Genomic DNA, 19,013 nt, shown 5'->3' on the forward strand with positions numbered 1-19,013 from the left:
CAGCAAAACTGAGTCTTGCTCACTATACTACTATAAGCCTTATAAGTGGGTTCTTGCTCACTGACAAACTTGGTTTTCTTGGGAGGAATTAAGAACAAGGAGGAAACTAGAATATGGGAGCGGATATATGGGAAATAGTGAGGTGTGACAGCTATGAAATATGGTCTAACATGTAGCCTATGATAGCCTCACTACAGAATTGCGCCTGTAGCCTGAAAAGTCCTTTTACATTTTTCACAAGAGAACACATTTTTATTTTATACTCCCGCAACTAGATCAGCCGCATTCCAGTTCAGAAGGCACAGCTCACTGCATTCCACAGAGACATTAAGAGAATTTTTGATAACTAATATGCATGACTCTTGTTTCCTTCATTTATTCAGTAAATAAATTTAAGGTCACCATTTCTCAAAAAGTCAAGTGCCTCTGCCTCCCCACATTTTTCACTTCATAGTACTGACTCTCTCACTTTAAAATCCAAGCATGGCCCTGGACAAATTTAATTCTTCAATAAAATAAGAATTGCTAATACTTACCATATGCCACTTTCTATCCTAATCTTATTTTATATATATATATATACACACACACACACATACATATACTCATTTAATCCTCAAAATAATCCTAAGATGTAGATGTTTTGATTATCTTCACTTTATATGTGAGGAAACTGAGACACAGAGAATAAACGAACCCAAAGTCTCACAGTGAGAAATGGTGGCACAGACAATTGGTCCTTGGCTATTTGGCTCCAGAGTCTGTACAATACCACTCCACTACAGATGCTGCATGGCCAAGAGCAGACCCAGCATGTGTGATGATTTAACAACATAATGAAATGAAGTACTTTAGTAGAGACAACAGGTTAAACCACAAATACGTTTATTCCTCTAAAAACAGTATACCATCTTTCCAATTTTCAAAATGTTATTATCAATTGTCTGCAGATTACTCTCATTAAGCTGATTTTTAAAAATCTCAGACAGAGCAGAGCAATTCACCAGCACCATCATCAAGTGAGCTACAAATCTATCTTTTACCAGAGCAAGGAGACACCTAAGATCAATTCAAGAGAATAGCTTTCAGTGTTCACAGAACGGGTACTCACATTCATTTGTCACATATTTCAGGCCCTCATACACCCCTTTTAAATTGTCTAACTCCTATCCCAGTTTATTTTTATAGTCTGAAAACAAGGAATCACCCAAGTAAGATACTCCTTCAGAGCACTGCTGAAAATGGATCAAACGTGGAGATCCCCCAGATCCCTGTTCTCAAGTGTTAAAAATATTTTGTATTAGCACATAGAATACCCTTAGATATATTCTGTTATGTCCTAAAGAGTTTGTGTTTCCCCCTTTTTGATGATGTCTTCAATTTCTTCTGAGACCTTTCCTGTATAGTCATTTGGTTCTATTGCTTTTAACTTCTCTTGATACTCCAGCGGCAAACCATTTTCTTTTGCACCCATGCAAATAATCTGGAAACGGTTAAAACAAACAAACAAAAAAAACCCTTTCAGTTAGGAATATAATTTAATGTACCATACCACAGCTTTATTTGCCTTCTCAAAGTATGAAGTATTAGCTTTCAGATAACTCTAGAATAAACAATTATATAAAATAGAATACCATCATTCCTCTCACACTGAGCATGAATGTGTATCGAGTTTTCAAAGCCAAATGAAGCATCCTCATGGAATATCAACTTTCTCAATATATGATTTTAAATATTTTAATATTAAGACAAACATATCTATATAGAATTTATATGACCTTTTAAGAAAAAAAAATACCATTCTTCAAAAAAAATTTAAAGTTTACAGAGAGCAGTTTCGGTTACAATGCCAGAGTTTACCCTTGCTCTGAATTGGACATGGGGGAATAAATGGCAACTGTGTTTAGCGGTACTTTCATAATCTATACCAGGCTAATTTCTCTAGGTTTCATACTAAAAAATTCCAGACGAGGCCTAGGAACCAGATTACCTATTACAGGTGCCATGACCTGATTGGGCCTGCCAACAGAGAGCTAAGCTTAGGTTCTGAACAGGAATTTTGGGGTCTCTATATCCCACATTCTTGTCTTGTGCTTGCAAGGGTGATTTCCCTGATTCTGAAAGGCAGTGTGACGTTTCTTTCTCCACCTAGGGATGAAAAACATTTCAGCAGTAGAAAGTATGTTTTTTTCCCCTATAAAAATGAATCTTGGTATTCATAAAATACTGTGTTACGGGGAGAAAAACATTATAAAAGCATATATATATATATATATATATATATATATATACACACACACACACACACATACGTATATACATATACGTATATATATATAGAGAGAAAGAGAGAGCGAGAGAGAGAGAGACTAAATCTATTAAAATACACTCATAAATATTCTTTTCTACTTTAATACATGTCTACATCATAAAAATGAAGCAAAAATTTATTGCCAGGCAAAAGAAAGAAAGAAAGAGAGAAAGAAAAAAAGAAAGAAACAAAGAAAATACATGTCTAGAATTCTGACTCACATATATTTCTAAAAATTTTTTTAATAAATAGTTTTAAAAACATAATTCTATCATTACACATAATATTTTTGAATCTGTACATTAGGTAAATAACTATCATTTTTATATTTAAAAACATTTTCATTAAAATAAATGTTTACGTGGAATTTAAAACATACAAAACCTTTTATTTCTTTTTTAGAAATTTTTTTGAGAGTGTCTCACTATCACCCAGGCTGGAGTGCAGTGGCCTGATCTCAGCTCACTGCAACCTCCACCTCCTGGGTTCAAGCAATTCTTATGCCTCAGCCTTCCAAGTAGCTGGGATTACAGGTGCTCACCACCACGGCCTCCTAGTTTTGTATTTTTAGTAGAGACGAGGTTTCACCACGTTGGCTAGGCTGGTCTCAAACTCCTAACTTCAGGTGACCTGCCCGCCCCAGCCTTCCAAAGTGGTGGCATTACAGGCATGAGCCACCACGTTGGGCCTAAAGTCTTTTAAAAACAATATATTCTTTAGTTTCTCTCAGTGAAATTTAAAAAGTAATCACCACCAGTCTGTAAATAGCTTACCTTTTTATACTGTGGGGATGGGGGAGCACTTTCGTAATTTGTCATCAGATAACTTCGACAGGTTATTTCTTTTCCTTCTTGAGTTGCAACTTTAACTTCTATTACAACATACATTCCACTTTTAACCCCTTCTTGCCTGAAACCAGAACAGCCAAATTTGAACCATATTTGACCTAGCCAATTTAGCTCACTGGGTAAGGTCTTTTTATAATAGTCAAGATGGTGTATGGGATTAAACATTTAACTACATCTGAACATACTTGCTCCCTATGTATTTGGGATAGAGAATATATAAATTTACCACATCAAAAGTAAGCTTAGCATTTAGGCTGGGTACGGTGGCTCACATCTGTAATCCCAGCACTTTGGGAGGCCGAGGTGGATCACTTGAGGTCAGGAGTTCAAGACCAGCCTGGCCAACATGGTGAAACGCCATCTCCACTAAAATACAAAAATTAGCCGGGCGTGGTGGTGGGCGCCTATAGTCCCAGCTACTCAATAGGCTGAGGCTGGAGAATCACTTGAACCCGGGAGGTGGAGGTTGCAGTGAGCCGAGATTGCACTGTGGCAATCCAGGCTGGGAGACAGCAAGACTCCATCTCAAAAAGAAAAAAAAAAGGCCAGGTGCAGTGGCTCACACCTGTAATCCTAGCACTTTGGGAGGCCGAAGCAGGTGGATCACCTGAGGTCAGGAGTTCGAGGCCAGCCTGACCAACATGGAGAAACCTTGTCTCTACTAAAAAAAAAAACACACAAAAAATTAGTCCGACATGGTGGTGCATGCCCGTAATCCCAGCTACTCGGGAGGCTGAGGCGGGAGAATCACTTGAACCCGGGAAGCAGAGGTTGGGGTGAGCCGAGATCACGCCATTGCACTCCAGCCTGGGCAACAAGAGTGAAACTCCGTTACAAAAAAAAAAAAGTAAGCTTAGCTTAGCATTTCAATTAGAAGGCCTGAGACATAATATTACTTGTTATACTCCTAACATAACTCTCCGTATTTATCTTGTCTTAAAAGAGGCTTCAATGTAGTTTTTTTCTTTTTTCAACTTTATACTGTGGAAACATTGTTCTTTGGGCTACAAAAATGGATGGTGTTCTGACAGCAAGAGAATATCCACCTAGAACAAAGGTAGAGAGGATGGCTCTTTCTCCTTCACAAGTGAGGTAAAGTATCGAGCATGTCAGATAACCCTCTCTTCTCAAGGCCTACTCTTTTCTGCAACTTTTCTTTGTATGAAATGCTCTGCCACACAACTCTGAGAGCTCTAGTCATAAAAAGTATCAAAGCATTTCTAACATGTCCTCAGATGCTTTTACAAAGTATTACTTATTTACTGATTCACCTGCCATCTTAAATAATTGTTCTTTAAAAACTGAATTCAAGTACTTTCAAAATCAACAAAAATATGTAACAATTACAGAAATCTTCATGCCTTTTCACAGTATGAAACTACAAAGAAAAATTATGAAAGACAATAGAATGAAAAATAAGGGCTTCCATCTTTTACATAAGAGATTACAAACATCCCCCCAAATCTTTATGAGAAAATATAGCCTTTCTAGAACTTTTTAGCAAACTCACATTATCATGCCTTTTATGTTGACTCTAAAAGTATAATGAATATGTCTGTAGTATGTGGTTTTGAAAAACTAACACACAGATACACATCCTCACATACAATCTGCTTTCTGAATTAATTACTGTTTAACTTATAATTAGAAGCCACCTACTCATCCAGAGAATTTAAATTGCTTTTGTTCATTTTCCATACTACTCCCCACACTTCATCGCCAGGACTCTGAAAAATGGTGGCTATCCCTCCATGCCAAGTTTGACTTGTTTTGCCTTGGGAATTGCCAAAGTCAAGCTTAAAATCCTACAAAGGAAATCAAAGTGATATGATCAATATCCACTTGAATCCAAATTTCCCTCATCAAAATAAAAAGGATTTACCTTGAACTCCATGCAATTAAAACATTCAATAAACTGAGTTCCTTCTATGAGTAAGAAGCTGTGGAAAATATAAAGTTAAACAGACAGGACCCAGATCCCAAGGATTATGTTTTAAAAATATTTTTCTTTAAAAATGAAACATACACTGAATATGTATAGACATCTTAACAAAAACAAAAAGTTTAAGGAAAAAAAAAAATCCCATAACCCCAATGCCTGAACACAACTGTTTTCATTTTTGCAAATTACTTCCCAGTCTTCTTACATACACATAAATTTTTACTTAGAGACAAGCTGGGTGATGGCTACATGTGGGTTATAATATTCTCTCTCCTTTTATGTCTGTAGAGTATCCTACCAACATATATCACCAAATTTGCCCTGAGGGACCTGGCATTTGAGGATGAATGATTTGTGTACTTATGAATACTAATACTCAAGAATTATACTAATTTATCTACAATAATCGTAAGAGCACCTAACACTAACTGCAAATGGGAAGGCCATTTAAGCAGGGGACGAGCATGCCCAAAGACATGGATAAAAGAGTGTGTTTTGGGGGCCAGGTGCAGGGGCTTACGTCTGTAATTCCAATATTCTGGGAGGCCGTGGCAGGTGGGTCATTTTGTACACAGTGCTACTGGCTAATATATAATATAATTATGGACCATTCCCTTTTATTTTGCTAACAACTTTCTTATACCCATTTTACAGCAATAAACACTGTGGGTTAGAAAGATTAAGCAATCTTCCTAAGTTCTTGGAACTAATAAGTAATGAAATTAGGTTTCTAGTTTAACTTCTTTCCTCACAGAGGTGAGCAATCAGGGGATAGAGTCCTAGGGAAGATTAAAAATCCTTACATGAAAAAGCAAACTAAAAAATAAACAAAAACAAAACAAATAAAAAACAGAATCCTTATGTGGCTTATTTGGTCTAGGAAGATCTTTCCAGAGCTTAGTTTCCTTACAGATAAATTTTAAAAGTTGAACTAAATGATAATTCTAGGATCCTTTTCAGGTTTATATTTTATCCCTGTCACTTATATTTTCTCGAAAAACTTGTCAGACATCTCAGGAATTGGGTTGGTTGGAGTGACCAGTACCTTTATTCAGCATAAGAGATGTTCTTCTAGGACCACATGTCCCTGGCAGGACACCAGGAGATGTGATAAAAGTTACAATTCACACTAACTGGTTGTGTATTGCTAAATCCAATAAACTATTTTCATTCCTCATCTTGTTCCACTTCTCAGCGGAACATAGGTAACCACCTTCTCCTGATCTGCCTCTTTCCTGATTTTCAGGCTGTTCCTTGATTTCAATCCCCTTTGCCAACTCCTCCTCCATTACCTGATTTTTAAATGTTGGAGTTGCTCAAGGCTCAGTCTAGGCCATGGGTGTCCAACCCTTTGGATGCAAGAACTTTTTTGCTTACCTGTGGTGGCGGACATCACGAAAATTATGCATGGGCCTTTTTTTTGTTTTTGTTTTTGTTTTTGTTTTAGCTCATCAGCTATCATTAGTTTTAGTGTATTTTATGTGTGGCCCAAGACAATTTTTCTTCTTCCAGTGTGGCCCAAGGAAGCCAAAAGGTTGGACACCCATGGTCTAGGCCATTTTCTCTATTCATTCGGCAATTTGCTCAAGACATTCTCATCTCCTCCAATGGCTTCAAATATTCTGATCATCTTTAAACCCAGACCAGATCTCTCTTCTGAGCTTCAGAAGTGCTTAGAACAGGGCCTAGCACACAGTAAGTACTTAATAAATGTTTGCTAATATTATTCTGTTCACTTCACTGTTTAGCAAGCATTTCAAATTCAAAATGTTCAAACTGAACTTAAAATTTTCTCCTCCCAAACCGGATTTTCCTCCTTTCTCTGCAAACATCACCTGCATCTACCTGGTGCCAAAAACCTGAGTCATCTTTGATATTCTCTTCACACTCAATCACTATGCTTTAACAATGTTATCTCCAAATTAGTTCTCAAATCCATCCACCCTGCCCTGCCACCACCCTAGTTCAAGATGCCATTCATTATCTTTGGCATAAATTGCTGCAAAAACTTCTTGAACTCTCCACATCCACTCTTCCCTCCTTCAAATCTATTTTCCATGTGACCAGAATGGGCTTTTGGAGATAGAAATCTGATCTTTCATGTGCTTTAGTTCTGCAGTGTGTCTTATTTGGCTTCTGTGGTCCTGGAAGATGTGGCCCTTCCACATATCTCCAGTCTTCATGCCACATTCCCCTTACTAAACTCCAGCCACACTGACTGAAAGATCCAGCTTCCTCTTTCTTCAGGTCCTTTGCAGAAGATGCTGTTCCGTTTTGTGTGCTCCCCACCTCTACAATCATTCAGGTCTCAACTTAAAAGTCACATTTTCAGGCAGGGCTTTCCTGAGCATCCTGGTTAGGTCAGGTACCCTGGTCATACGCCCCATTGCACTTTGCATGCCTCCTTTTTAAGATGGACCATATACCTGTAACTGAATAATCCCTTGTTTAATATCTCTTCCCCTTGCCCTGACTGTAAGCATTTGGACTCCCTTCCTACAGTTGGGAAATTCCCTACCTTACGAGTTTGGGAATAGGGAGTATCAGAGCCTGACTCCCATTTTTGAGGCTTCAAAGGCCAATAGCTGGTTCTCTCAGTTTTGCTTAAAATCATGGCATGGGTACGTGGCCAAAACTTAGCCAATCAGGACATTCTGGGGCTTTCAATTAGAAGCTAGTGCCCAAGACAGCAGGGACTCCAGAGAGGCTGACACATTTGGGTTTCAGGAACTGCAGGGATGTACAGAGGCAGGCAGTGTCCAGGGCAGGGGGTGGTGGTGGTGGACAATACAGCATGCACGTTTACCAAGTTCAGCAGTGGTGCGGAAGAGGCTCCGTGGGCTGGTTCTGTTGTGTGATGCCCACTGTATTACAGTTGCTGTGCCTCCCTTTATGCTTGTCCGTTTTGTCAGCTTTGTACTCCTGCCTTCCTGGTCATTCTGTGAGCTCTCCAATAGCCTTTCAACACATTCTTTTTTTTTTTTTTTTTTTTTTGCTTAAATCAGCCACTTTCTGTTGCTTGCAACTAAGAACTCTGACGATGTTAGCAGAGATCATGTTTGTCTCATTCGACGCTGTCAAAAAGGTTTTGAACATAATCTATTGCACCTCTGTCCTACAGACTAAGAGTTCCTCAAAACAGCCACTTTACTCAATCATGTTTATACCCTTAGTGTTAAGTGCCGGAAGAATATGTACTAAATGAATGAATGGACTGGGCTGAAGAGCAATAATTTACCAACACTGGTTATAGTTCATCCAGCCCCTTGACCTAACTGAACACAGCATTATTACAAATAAGACATGGTCCCAGCTTTCAGGACCTCTCAGATGAGGAGCGAAAGGCAGGTAAACGGATTTTCACAATGCCAGGTGAGAAGTGCTGTAACAAAGGTATGTACAGAACACAAGGCAACCAATTCCCAGACTCGGGTCAGAGAAGACTCCCCAGAAGTACCAACTGTATGCTATCTGTTAAGTTAGTGGACGAGAGGCCAAATCGGTGCAGACCGAGCAGCCGGTGCAAAGGCCAGGAGGGGGAAAGCTCCAGGCAGCCCGAGAGGGCACCGTGGCCGGGGCAGGGCCGGGCAGTGGGCGCAGCGGAGGAGGTGGACCCGCCCAGGAGGCGGAAGCCGCGTCCTAGTACCCTCATCAAGAAGAACTGCATTCCTGGCCCGATCGGCCACATATGCCCCCGAGGAAGCGCCTTCTGGGCATCCCGGCCCCGGCGTGGGTAGCGCGGGCGGGGGCACTCACCTGCAGGCGGGCCACACAGAAGAACGCCGCCGAGGGGTTTCGGAGGTGGATCCTCTCTGTCAGCAGGTTGCTGCCGTAGGCAAAGTACAGAAAACTCTCCTCATCTGGACCCGTGACGTCCTTGCAGCCCGAGTTGGCCATATCCCACTACGCCCCTACACTGGAGCCTGGAGCAGAGCTGTAACGAACGGCCAGAGAGCGCAACACTGGGGCCCACTACCCCGGCGCAGTGACCGCCGCGCCGCAACCTCAGGGTTACGGGACTGGCGGGAAGCGTGGGCCGGTCGAGTCAGGAGCGAGCGCTCTCCTGATTGGCTGCCGGTCCCCACCGACCTGAGTCGCCCCCTTTGATTGGCCATCCCCACGGCCTTCTCTCCGCCTTCCGCCGAGACTCAGAAATAGTCTGTCCTGAAGCAATCCGGCGCTGGCTCCTCATTGGACACGACCTACTGATGTCCCGCCCCTCCTTGCTCAAGGCTTCCTCTGATTGAGGGGTGGACAGGCACTCATCACAGGCGGGTCGGGTCCCATGGACACTGGCTGAAGCTCCTGGCGCGTGACTGGTTTCTCCGCTCTGGGGTGCGCGTGTGTGGTTCTTTGGTACTTTCTGCGCCTTAGGAAGTTCTGGTCAGATCTGAAGCGAAACAGCGGCCCTGGCCACTCCATCAACGGCTCCCTCATCCGGCAGCTAGCCCGGTCCTGCCTTCCTGGCCTAGAGGAGTCGGGCAGGACGGCTCCGTTCACCCTTTCTGCTGGTTCCGGCACCCCCAGCCCTGGTCATCAACCTGACCCCTTTCCACGGACCCGTCGCCTCCTGGAGCAGCCCCTCTGAATGCTTGGGACTCCCTTCCCTGTTACATGGAAGTTACATGCCTGGGCTTAAATCCCGACGCTGCCATTTACTAGCCAAGTAACTTTGGGCACCTCTGGTCTCCGTTTCCTCTTTTTAAAAATCGGGATCATAATATAAGTTAGGGTCACAGTAGAAACCGCTATATTGTGTTTTGGTTCCCCCCTCCCACAGACACACACATCCTGAGTGTATTTTTTAAAACCTATATTGTTAACTTTTGAATGAAAATAAGGGCATAGGAGCATTGTCTAGCCTTGACACCCAGCTATTAATCTCTAAATACCACCCCCCACTAAAAGGTACCAAGTGATCCTTCGAGAAATGACTGATGCCAGGTCAGGAGCTAGGAGTGAATGAGGACAACTTGGAACATCTTGTGTCAGAAGCTCAGGACGCCTCTCAAGACGAACGAGGTCCTTCTAAAAGGACATGGGAACCAGCCTGAAGTTGCCCACTGGCCAAAATTAGAACAATTTGAGAATCAAAAATAACAATGACTGCAAACCGAAAAATGATTGGAAACTTTAAACATAAAAAAGCCATTCTCCCCAAAGAGTAATCCAAATTAAAAAAAAACTAACTTCATTTGCCACACTATTGGTGGTGACTATTACACCAACTTTACTCTGCAAAGTGATAATTTAAGAAAACAAACAGGTATTCCGCCTTTCTAGTAGCAGCTGTATTTCGGGGTAACTGAAATACAGCTGATGATGAGCACCAGTTGATGAGGAAACAGTTCTCTTTACAAAAGTATGCCAACTAAGTAATCCTAAATGAATAATGGAATTTTATAATTGATTCATGCCAGGATCATCAATGATATCATTTGGTGAAAAGGTGATAGGGAACAGGATATTCACTTGATGCCAAATTACTCCCTGGGGATTACTGTTGGTTACAATTTATTTATTTTTTTTTGAGACAGAGTCTCACTCTGTCGCCCAGGCTGAAGTGCAGTGGTGTGATGTCGGCTCACTGCAAGCTCCGTCTCCCGGGTTCACACCATTCTCCTGCCTCAGCTTTCTGAGTAGCTGGGACTACAGGCACCCGCCACCATGCCTGGCTAATTTTTTGTATTTTTAGTAGAGACGGGGTTTCACCGTGTTGGCCAGGATGGTCTTGATCTCCTGACCTCGTGATCCACCCGCCTCGGCCTCCCAAAGTGCTGGTGTGTCCGGAATTGTGGGTTCTTGGTTGCACTGACTTAATGAAGCCGCTGACCCTCGCGGTGAGTGTTACAGTTCTTAAAGATGGTGTGTCCGGAGTTCGTTCCTTCAGATGTTCAGATGTGTCTGGAGTTTCTTCCTTCTGGTGGGTTTGTGGTCTCACTGACTTCAGGAGTGAAGCTGCAGACCCTCGCGGTGAGTGTTACAGCTCTTAAAGGTGATGCATCTGGAGTTGTTCATTCCTTCTGGTGGGTTTGTGGTCTTGCTGACTTCAGGAGTGAAGCTGCAGACCTTCACGGTGAATGTTACAGTTCATAAAGGTGGCGCGTCCAGAGTCGTTCATTCCTCCCATCCGGAGTTGTTCATTCCTCCCGTCCAGAATTGTTCGTTCCTCCTGTCTGGAGTTGTTCCTTCCCGTGGGTTCATGGTCTCGTTGGCTTCAGGAGTGAAGCTGCAGACCTTGGTGGTGAGTGTTACAGCTCATAAAGGCGGCGTGGACCCAAAGAGTGAGCAGCAGCAAGATTTATTGCAAAGAGCAAAAGAACAAAGCTTCCACAGCCTGGAGGGGGACCTAAGTGGGTTGCCCCTGCTGGCTTGGGTGGCCTGCTTTTATTCCCTTATTTGGCCCCACCCACATCCTGCTGATTGGTCCATTTCACAGAGAGCTGATTGGTCTGTTTTGACAGAGCCCTGATCGGTGTGTTTACAAACCTTTAGCTAGACACAGAGCGCTGATTGGTGCATTTACAATCCTTTAACTAGACGGAAAATTTCTCTAAGTCTCCTACCTGGTTAGCTAGACACAGAGCCCCGATTGGTGCATTTAAAAACCTTTAGCTAAACACAGAGTGCTGATTGGTGCGTTTACAAACCTTTAGCTAGGCACAGAGTGCTGATTGGTGTGTTTACAATCCTTTAGCTAGACAGAAAAGTTCTCCAAGTCTCCACCCGACCCCGAAGTCCAGCTGGCTTCACCTGTCACTGGGATTACAGGCATGAGCCACCGCACCTGGCCTACTGCTGGTTACATTTTTACAACACAGGGAAATCTTGCCCCTCCTACCTTAACCCAGAACAATCTTATCACCATAAAAGTGGCCCAGCCTGACATTAAATGTCTCCCAATTTGATGCAATATGAAGCTCCAGCATCATCTATGAAGTATTCTTTCCAAAAAATTTTAACCTCAACATCATCAAGCCTTAAAATCTATCTTCCTGTCTCAGGAACTGCAAGGATAGAAAAATAAAATGACAGCAGGAGAAAACAACCAGAAAAACCCAGAATAAATGGTGGAACACCCTACTGAACACATGGCCCAGTGTCTTCAATAAGTCAGTGTCATTAAAAAGAAAAAAAGCAGCAATGAGGGATGGCTGCTCTAGATTAAAAGAAATCTAAAAAACGTGGCTGGGTGTGGTGGTTCACGCCTGTAATCCCAGCAATTTGGGAGGCTGAGGCGTGCAGATCACAATGTCAAGAGATGGAGACCTTCCTGGCCAACATGGCGAAACCCCATCTCTACTAAAAATACAAAAATTAGCTGGGCATGGTGGCACGCCTGTAGTCCCAGCTACTCGGGAGGCTGAGGCAGAAGAATTGTTTGAACCTGGGAGGCAGAATTTGCAGTGAGCCAAGATCACGCCATTGCACTCCAGCCTGGCAACAGAGCAAGACTCCGTCTCAAAAACAAACAAACAAACAATAACCAAATGTATGGCTTGTCCTCTGTTGATTCTGGTTTAATAAGCCAGATATAAAAGATATTTCGGGGACAACTGAAGAAATTTGAGTTTTCACTGGGGCATTAGGTGATATTAGGCAATTGTTATTAGGTGTGATAATGGTATTGTGCTTCGGTAGAAAAATGTCTCTATTTTTAGACATGTATACTGGCATATATAGGGTTGAAATATTTGATACCTATATTTTAAGATAATTCAGAACAAAAAAATACAGAAAGTGTTAAATGTTAAATGTAGTGATGTACATGGATGTTCATTATATTTTTAATCTATATATGTTTGAATATTTTCATGTTAAAAAAAGAACAAGGAAAAAGGTGATATATGGAAAGCCCTTGCCATGTAGTGAGCACTCAATAAGCAATAGCATTATTATTATTATACAGTCTGCAAATAGGAAGATTATTGTGGGATCTGCCCAGCAGCGCGCAATGCAATGGGGCTCTTTCCTTGTTCACGGGCAGATCGGCAGGTCGAGAAATAATAGACGCACACGAGATAGTGAAAGCTGGGTCCGGGGGGGTCACCATCTTCTGGTCCCGTGGTGCTGCCAATGCACTGGATATACCAGCATTTATTATTAAGTTTAGTGAGGTCAGGGGTAGGTTAGTGAGGGATTTAGGGTCGTTTGATTATGAGGTGAGATAGTCACAGGGGGATGAAGTAATTCTCTAACATAACATCTATATGCAGAAGTACAGTATACAGAGATAAGAATTTACATCAGTCATTTCTAACAGAGCCTTAAAACAGAAACACGGTCTTTCCATAACCTATGATTAGCAAGATATTAATCAGCAGTAACTGTTGCAGCAAAAGCTGGTTACAAACAATCCATGGAAATAGGACGTGAAGCTAGACAACCGGTTAGACCAGAAATTCTCAGAAGGGAGTATGCCTTAACCCTAAAGAGGCCTAGAAGAGCCGTGGCAAGATGAGGGTGTTTATAGCCCTATCTTATCCATATGAACAGGTGCCCCTCATGCATCTGCTTATAGGCTCTCCACAAGCTTTGCATTCCATTCCCAGAGCTCTGAACATCTGCTTTTCTGGGACAGGAATCTTGGTGATGTGAAACCTCCCTGACTGCACGTCTGTTCATAGGCTCTCTGCAGGGGGAAGCACATCACGCGCTGTTGGCTCATTCTGGCAGCCCAACCTGGCATTGTCTTTACACAATCCTGCATGCAACTTTGTATTTACAATAACCAGGAGCATTTCATCTTTTATTCTGTAGCAGTAGTTTCAGGGGGTCTCCCTACAGAAGATAATACCTCCTCCCACCCCTCAAACATCTAGGCAGAACTTGAAATACATACTTGGTCATTTCAGGGAGCCAGTTGCTTTTCCTGGCAAATCATATTCTATTACACCATAAATTCTCAAGGGTCCTATTTTAGAACACTGCAATTTAGAATGTCTTGCTTTTCAACTGCTCTTTAGAATCTAAAATGTGCTTATTATTTAATTATTGTTACAGATATTTAATTTCTCTTCCTATACTTCTTGCTAATTACTTAATTTCATGACAATTGATTTTTCTCAAGACTATTTTGCAAAAATATTCATAAGTTTAGCATTGATATTACCCTCAACACTGAAAATCTTTCCTTACTCCAAGCACTTATTTATTTAGCTTCCCCACATAGATGGCAGTGTACTGACCCAGGTTGGCCAGCAAGGGGCAGTAGGTAACAAAGTTACCTACACAAAGTTGTGTTTTTGTGTTTGTTTTTTCAAATTTAACCAAAGCCAGGTTAATATTAGTTAACATTCATTGAGCACTTCTTAAATGCCAGGCACTGGCCTAAATTCTTAAATGTAGTAGCTCATTTAATCCTGAAAATAGTCATATATGGAAAGTACTGCTATTATTCTCCTTTTACAGTGAGGAAACAGGCATAGCAGGTCAACTAACTTGCCCCAGGTTGTAGTTAGCAATGACTGAAGCAGAGATTCATCCATGCAGTCTGACTCTAAGTCACTACTGGGTGCTGCTTCTCAAATTTCTAACAATTGTAAAACCTTGGTGCTCTAGATATATCTAGTTATTAATAGCCCACTTTCAAGTACAATCGTTATCTACAAGATTATTAAATAATGATTATAGCCTTCAATCACTTGATAATAAAGACAATGAGATCAGATTTCTTCTTAATGTCATCTTTTATTTTTATTTTTTGAAGCAAAGCCTTGCTCTGTCTCCCAGGCTGGAGTGGTGCAATCATGGCTCACTGCAGCGTCGACCTTGCAGGCTCAAGTGATCGTCCCACTTCAGTTTCTTGAACAGCTGGGACTACAGGTGCAACACATCTGGCTAATTTTTGTATTTTTTGTAGAGATGGTGTTTCGCCATGTTGCCCATGGCTGGTCTTGATCTCCTGGGCTCAAGCGATCCCCTCACCTCAGCTTCCCAAAGTGCTGAGACTACAGACTTGAGCCATTGTGCTGGGCCCTAAATACCATCTTTTAATCCAGTGGTCTTTAAAGTTTTTTGATTGTGCCATTAAAAATTTTTGAACACACACAATTATATGTTAATATTAATATATGATTATAATAGTATATAATTATATGTATATTAATGTATAAAATACATTCTATAATACCCACAAAATAGAAATTTTAAAATAAAAAAGCTATTTTATCTGTCATTAATTGTGGTAGTTTCAATCAATCATTGGCCAATCTCAAGGGAAATACACATATAGGTCAAAGTTAGTTATAAGTTATAGTAGATGGAAATTTTTATTGCTAATAGCCCTCCTAGGTGGAGGGCTAAATTCTTATATGTATCATTTTGGCTGACCTTGTCAGATGTTACTAGATCACCATTATTTTTACAACACAATGAATGTGATGAGGAGCTTGTACCAGAAGTATGAGAAATGTCGGCTCTGTCCCTTTCTTTTTTTCTTTTCTTCTGCTTACAATTTTGACAAGAGTTCCTGTCCAATTCTTTGCAGAAATCTTTTAAATTATGTTCCCATTTTGTGAGAGTTAATTCTCTATAAATCTGTTCAGCTAAGCCCAGATAAATGACAGTAAATACCAAGATAAGGAAAGTGACTGACTGAGAGCCAGAGCCACCATCAGCCTCTTCCCCAGGGGGGGCACTCCCATTCCTCCTCAGGACACCTTTTATGTGACAGATGATGACTGCCTGGCTAACTGAGGGTTCTACTGTTTTAGTAAAGCAAAATTCTTATATTAGTGTATATTTACTAAATATAGCAAAGTATAGGAAACAAAATTCTCTCTAATATTGTAGATTAAAAATTAAAATAGAATTTGTTTTCACATCTCAGCAGATCAACTTGCTCATCCACTTTCAATAGCATTGTAATCAGTTTTAGCATTTATCATTTTCAGAAGAGCATTTCAAGGAAAGACATTTGTACATCATAGCAAGTCTGAAGAGTTATATGGTACAAAGGCTGTGTGTCTGCTGAGGAAGGCCAGCTGTCTGTGCAGGCAATGCCATTCAGGGGCAGTAGAACTCTAGTGGTATAGACAGAGACTGGGTCTCATGAGTCTGTGTCTTAGCTCTGTGGGTTGAGAAACACAATCTTGTCAGTACTACCGGAGGGGGCAGATTCACACTAAGCAGACTCATAAGAGATGGATGTACACATCAGAATGTCAGTTTGTTGACATGCAATGAGAACTGTAACAGATAAACCGTGTATTTGTGTTCACAGATCAATGCATTTTCTTCCACTAGGAAAATAAATCCAAATGAGGCATGAGTTTATTAGCATGATTGAGGTCAGGAGGTCAAGTGATTAGAGTGGAAGGAACAAAAACAGGAGCAGTAGGAGATGAGGTAGAGAGATAGGCAGGGGCTGGGTCAAGTGGGCCCTTGAGGCCATGTTAAGGAATCTAGATTCTAAGAGGTCACAAGCTATTGGGGGTGGTTTAGGTAGGAATATGATCTGATTTTCAAAGGGATAATTCTGCATGCTGAGTAGAGAATCAATTCTAAGGGGATAGAAATGATAGTTAAGAAATTAGAAAAGACAGGGCCAGGTGCGGTGGCTCACGCCTGTAATCCCAGCACTTTGGGAAGCTGAGGTGGGTGGATTATGAGGTCAGAAGATGGAGACCATTCTGGCTAACACGGTGAAACCCCATCTCTACTAAAAATACAAAAAAATTAGCTGGGCATGGTGGCGGGCGCCTGTACTCCCAGCTACTCGGGAGGCTGAGGCAGGAGAATGGCGTGAACCCGGGAGGCAGAGCTTGCAGTGAGCCGAGATCGCGCCACTGCACTCCAGCCTGGGTGACAGAGTGAGACTCCGTTTAAAAAAAAAGAAAAAGAAAAGAAATAAGCAAAGACAGTCCTGCAGAGGTTTTGACAAGGGTGGATGGTGGCTTTGGACTAGGGAGTGAAGCTGGGAAAAGGATGGATTTGGGTTGCTTTTTTTTTATGGTAGAGCAATTAAGACTTGCTGGGAGATTAGAGAGGTGATTCCACGCTTACCAAACAACCTTCCAGCTGTAATTTGTCTTCTTAGTAGGTTTTTCTTCTTAGAGAAGGAAGCACTGGTCAGGGAACATAGGGATCTGATATTTCTGCTGGTTCCAGTTTTCTTCCCTGAGAATGTGTACCTGAGTCTAAGAGGGTTGGGTCTCTCTCTCTCCGAGCACCTACACATTTGGAACACTCTGAGCTGGTCCCAGCCATGTTAGACATGTGGGCTGAGAAGTGGAGGAAGATGATCTGAGCTACAGAGAAGGAGAAAGCAGACCACAGCTCAAGCAGAGAAGGGAGCTAGAGAAAAGTCCTGGGCACATTTGAGTGCCCACTCCAGCTCTCAAGACCCAGTGGAATTTCTCACTGTAGGTTTCACAGACACTTTCCTAAGTCTTATACTCCAAACCACACTGGGAATGAAATAAAGATTCTTATTCAATGTATCTATTAATGGTTTACGTGGAAAGCAGTGTATCTAACTCCACAATAATATTTTAGAGTGTATCTTAAAGACATCTGGCTCCAAAAGTAAAGTATTTGGTTATGCCTGCATTAAGGTAAATATATATATATAAATATATATATTTATATTTATATATTTGTATATATTTATATATATATATTCATGATCTAGAATACAGAGAAATCATCATTAATTATATATGGTCCCAGGTTATACAGGCAGTATGAAATAAATATCAACCTCCAATAGCCACAAGGATGTGGGATGAGTAGTTATTGAGAAAGATTTGTATTTGTTGCCTAAAACTGAAAATGAGTTACCTTTGACTCACCTCTCTCCTTCACACCCTATCTGCCATCAGTCATTAAGGTCTGTGGCTACTCCCTGTGTCCCACCCTCCTCCTCATCCCCACACGCTCACCCTCTCCCTCCCATCCTCATCTCACTCCTGGATTACTGCAACAATTCCTAGGGTGGTTTTTCTGACTGCTTTTCTATGGAGATAGGGTTGCAGGGGAGGACAAGAAGAGGGCGGGAATTACATAAGGACATCACAGAGGTGGCTTTGGAAAATGGCTTCAATTTCAACAGAGCAAGGGGTTAATATTAGGAAATGGGAGACAGTCTGGAAGGAGATTAATATTGTTTCTGGCAGGGCCTTGAGTTTCACACCAAAAAGTTCAGACTATTTGGTGGCCAAAGAAGAGTCATTTTTGGCTTTTGAGCAGAGACGTTCCCTTGCGTATGACTAGAAAATCAAACATGTGGCCTGTGTTCAGGATGGCTTGGGAGGAAGTAGTGGGAGAGATGGCAGAGTGCTGAATACAAGGTCACCGCAAATAGGCAAAGTCATGAAAGCCTAAGCCAGGGTAGCATTCATGGAATGGAAATGAAAGGCCGGAAGGGAGGTAAGACACATTGTTTAAATTTGACTTTATCATCTCATTTCTATCTATAAAAACCTGTAGAGGCTGTCTTTTGTTCATTACCTTATCAAATTCAGGCTCTTATGCAAGCCTTCATTATCTGAGTCTTTCCTGTCTGATTAGTCGGATTTCTCAGTAGATGGTAAGCCCTTTGGAGGCAGGTATCACACCTTCTATTTATGCATACTACAGTGCTTACCACAACACAGATGAATGATACTTATTTGCTAATTAGGTGCACTGGAGTCAAAAACCTCCCCTGCTTCATACAGGCACCCATATCCTTTTTCTCTATGGTCTTTTCCCCTGGCTTTCCTTGATTTACTGAGAGAAACTTGTTCTTTAGCTCTGACTTAAGATGTAGACATTTATACTAATGCTTTAGCATATTCTGAGCAAATTTTGTTAGACATAGTGTTATTTATATTTATATCTCTTTCAGCTTATGGTTTGCCACATGGCAGGAAACATGCCAGAATATATGAAATCAGAAATGTTCTGGGGGAAAAAAAGAATGTATTAA

At 41.5% G+C, this 19,013-nt stretch overlaps 1 protein-coding gene across 4 annotated transcripts; it reads right to left on the bottom strand.

Moving 5' to 3' along the window:
• Window positions 1–868: 868 nt before the first annotated feature.
• On the bottom strand, window positions 869–11,493 carry GGCT (gamma-glutamylcyclotransferase). 4 transcript variants are annotated; one of them, XM_055347282.2, is made up of 5 exons: window positions 8,858–9,141; window positions 4,819–4,964; window positions 3,085–3,220; window positions 1,991–2,148; window positions 869–1,483 (listed from the first exon to the last, which is right to left on the bottom strand). In XM_055347282.2, exons 1-5 carry the CDS (start codon window positions 8,996–8,998, stop codon window positions 1,426–1,428), a joined length of 639 nt encoding a protein of 212 aa, XP_055203257.1. In that variant the 5' UTR covers window positions 8,999–9,141; the 3' UTR covers window positions 869–1,425. The 4 variants fall into 4 exon arrangements, with proteins under 4 accessions (XP_055203257.1, XP_004045302.1, XP_055203258.1 ...); XM_004045254.3 differs by lacking the exon at window positions 1,991–2,148 and having other exon boundaries at window positions 8,858–11,493; XM_055347283.2 differs by lacking the exons at window positions 1,991–2,148; window positions 3,085–3,220.
• Between the last annotated feature and the right edge of the window lie 7,520 nt (window positions 11,494–19,013).

This window comes from Gorilla gorilla, chromosome 6 (assembly GCF_029281585.2).
Source record: "Gorilla gorilla gorilla isolate KB3781 chromosome 6, NHGRI_mGorGor1-v2.1_pri, whole genome shotgun sequence".
Taxonomy (NCBI): Eukaryota; Metazoa; Chordata; class Mammalia; order Primates; family Hominidae; genus Gorilla; species Gorilla gorilla.

Bases quoted from the DNA above. Each gene is read 5' to 3' on its own strand.
- GGCT (XM_055347282.2), bottom strand. From the start codon at position 8,998: ATGGCCAACTCGGGCTGCAAGGACGTCACGGGTCCAGATGAGGAGAGT. The intron at 4,965-8,857 runs GTGAGTGCCCCC...TTTCCTTTGTAG, and splicing joins TCTGTGTGGCCCGCCTGCAG to GATTTTAAGCTTGACTTTGG. The intron at 1,484-1,990 runs GTAATCTGGTTC...AACCGTTTCCAG, and splicing joins GGTCATGGCACCTGTAATAG to ATTATTTGCATGGGTGCAAA.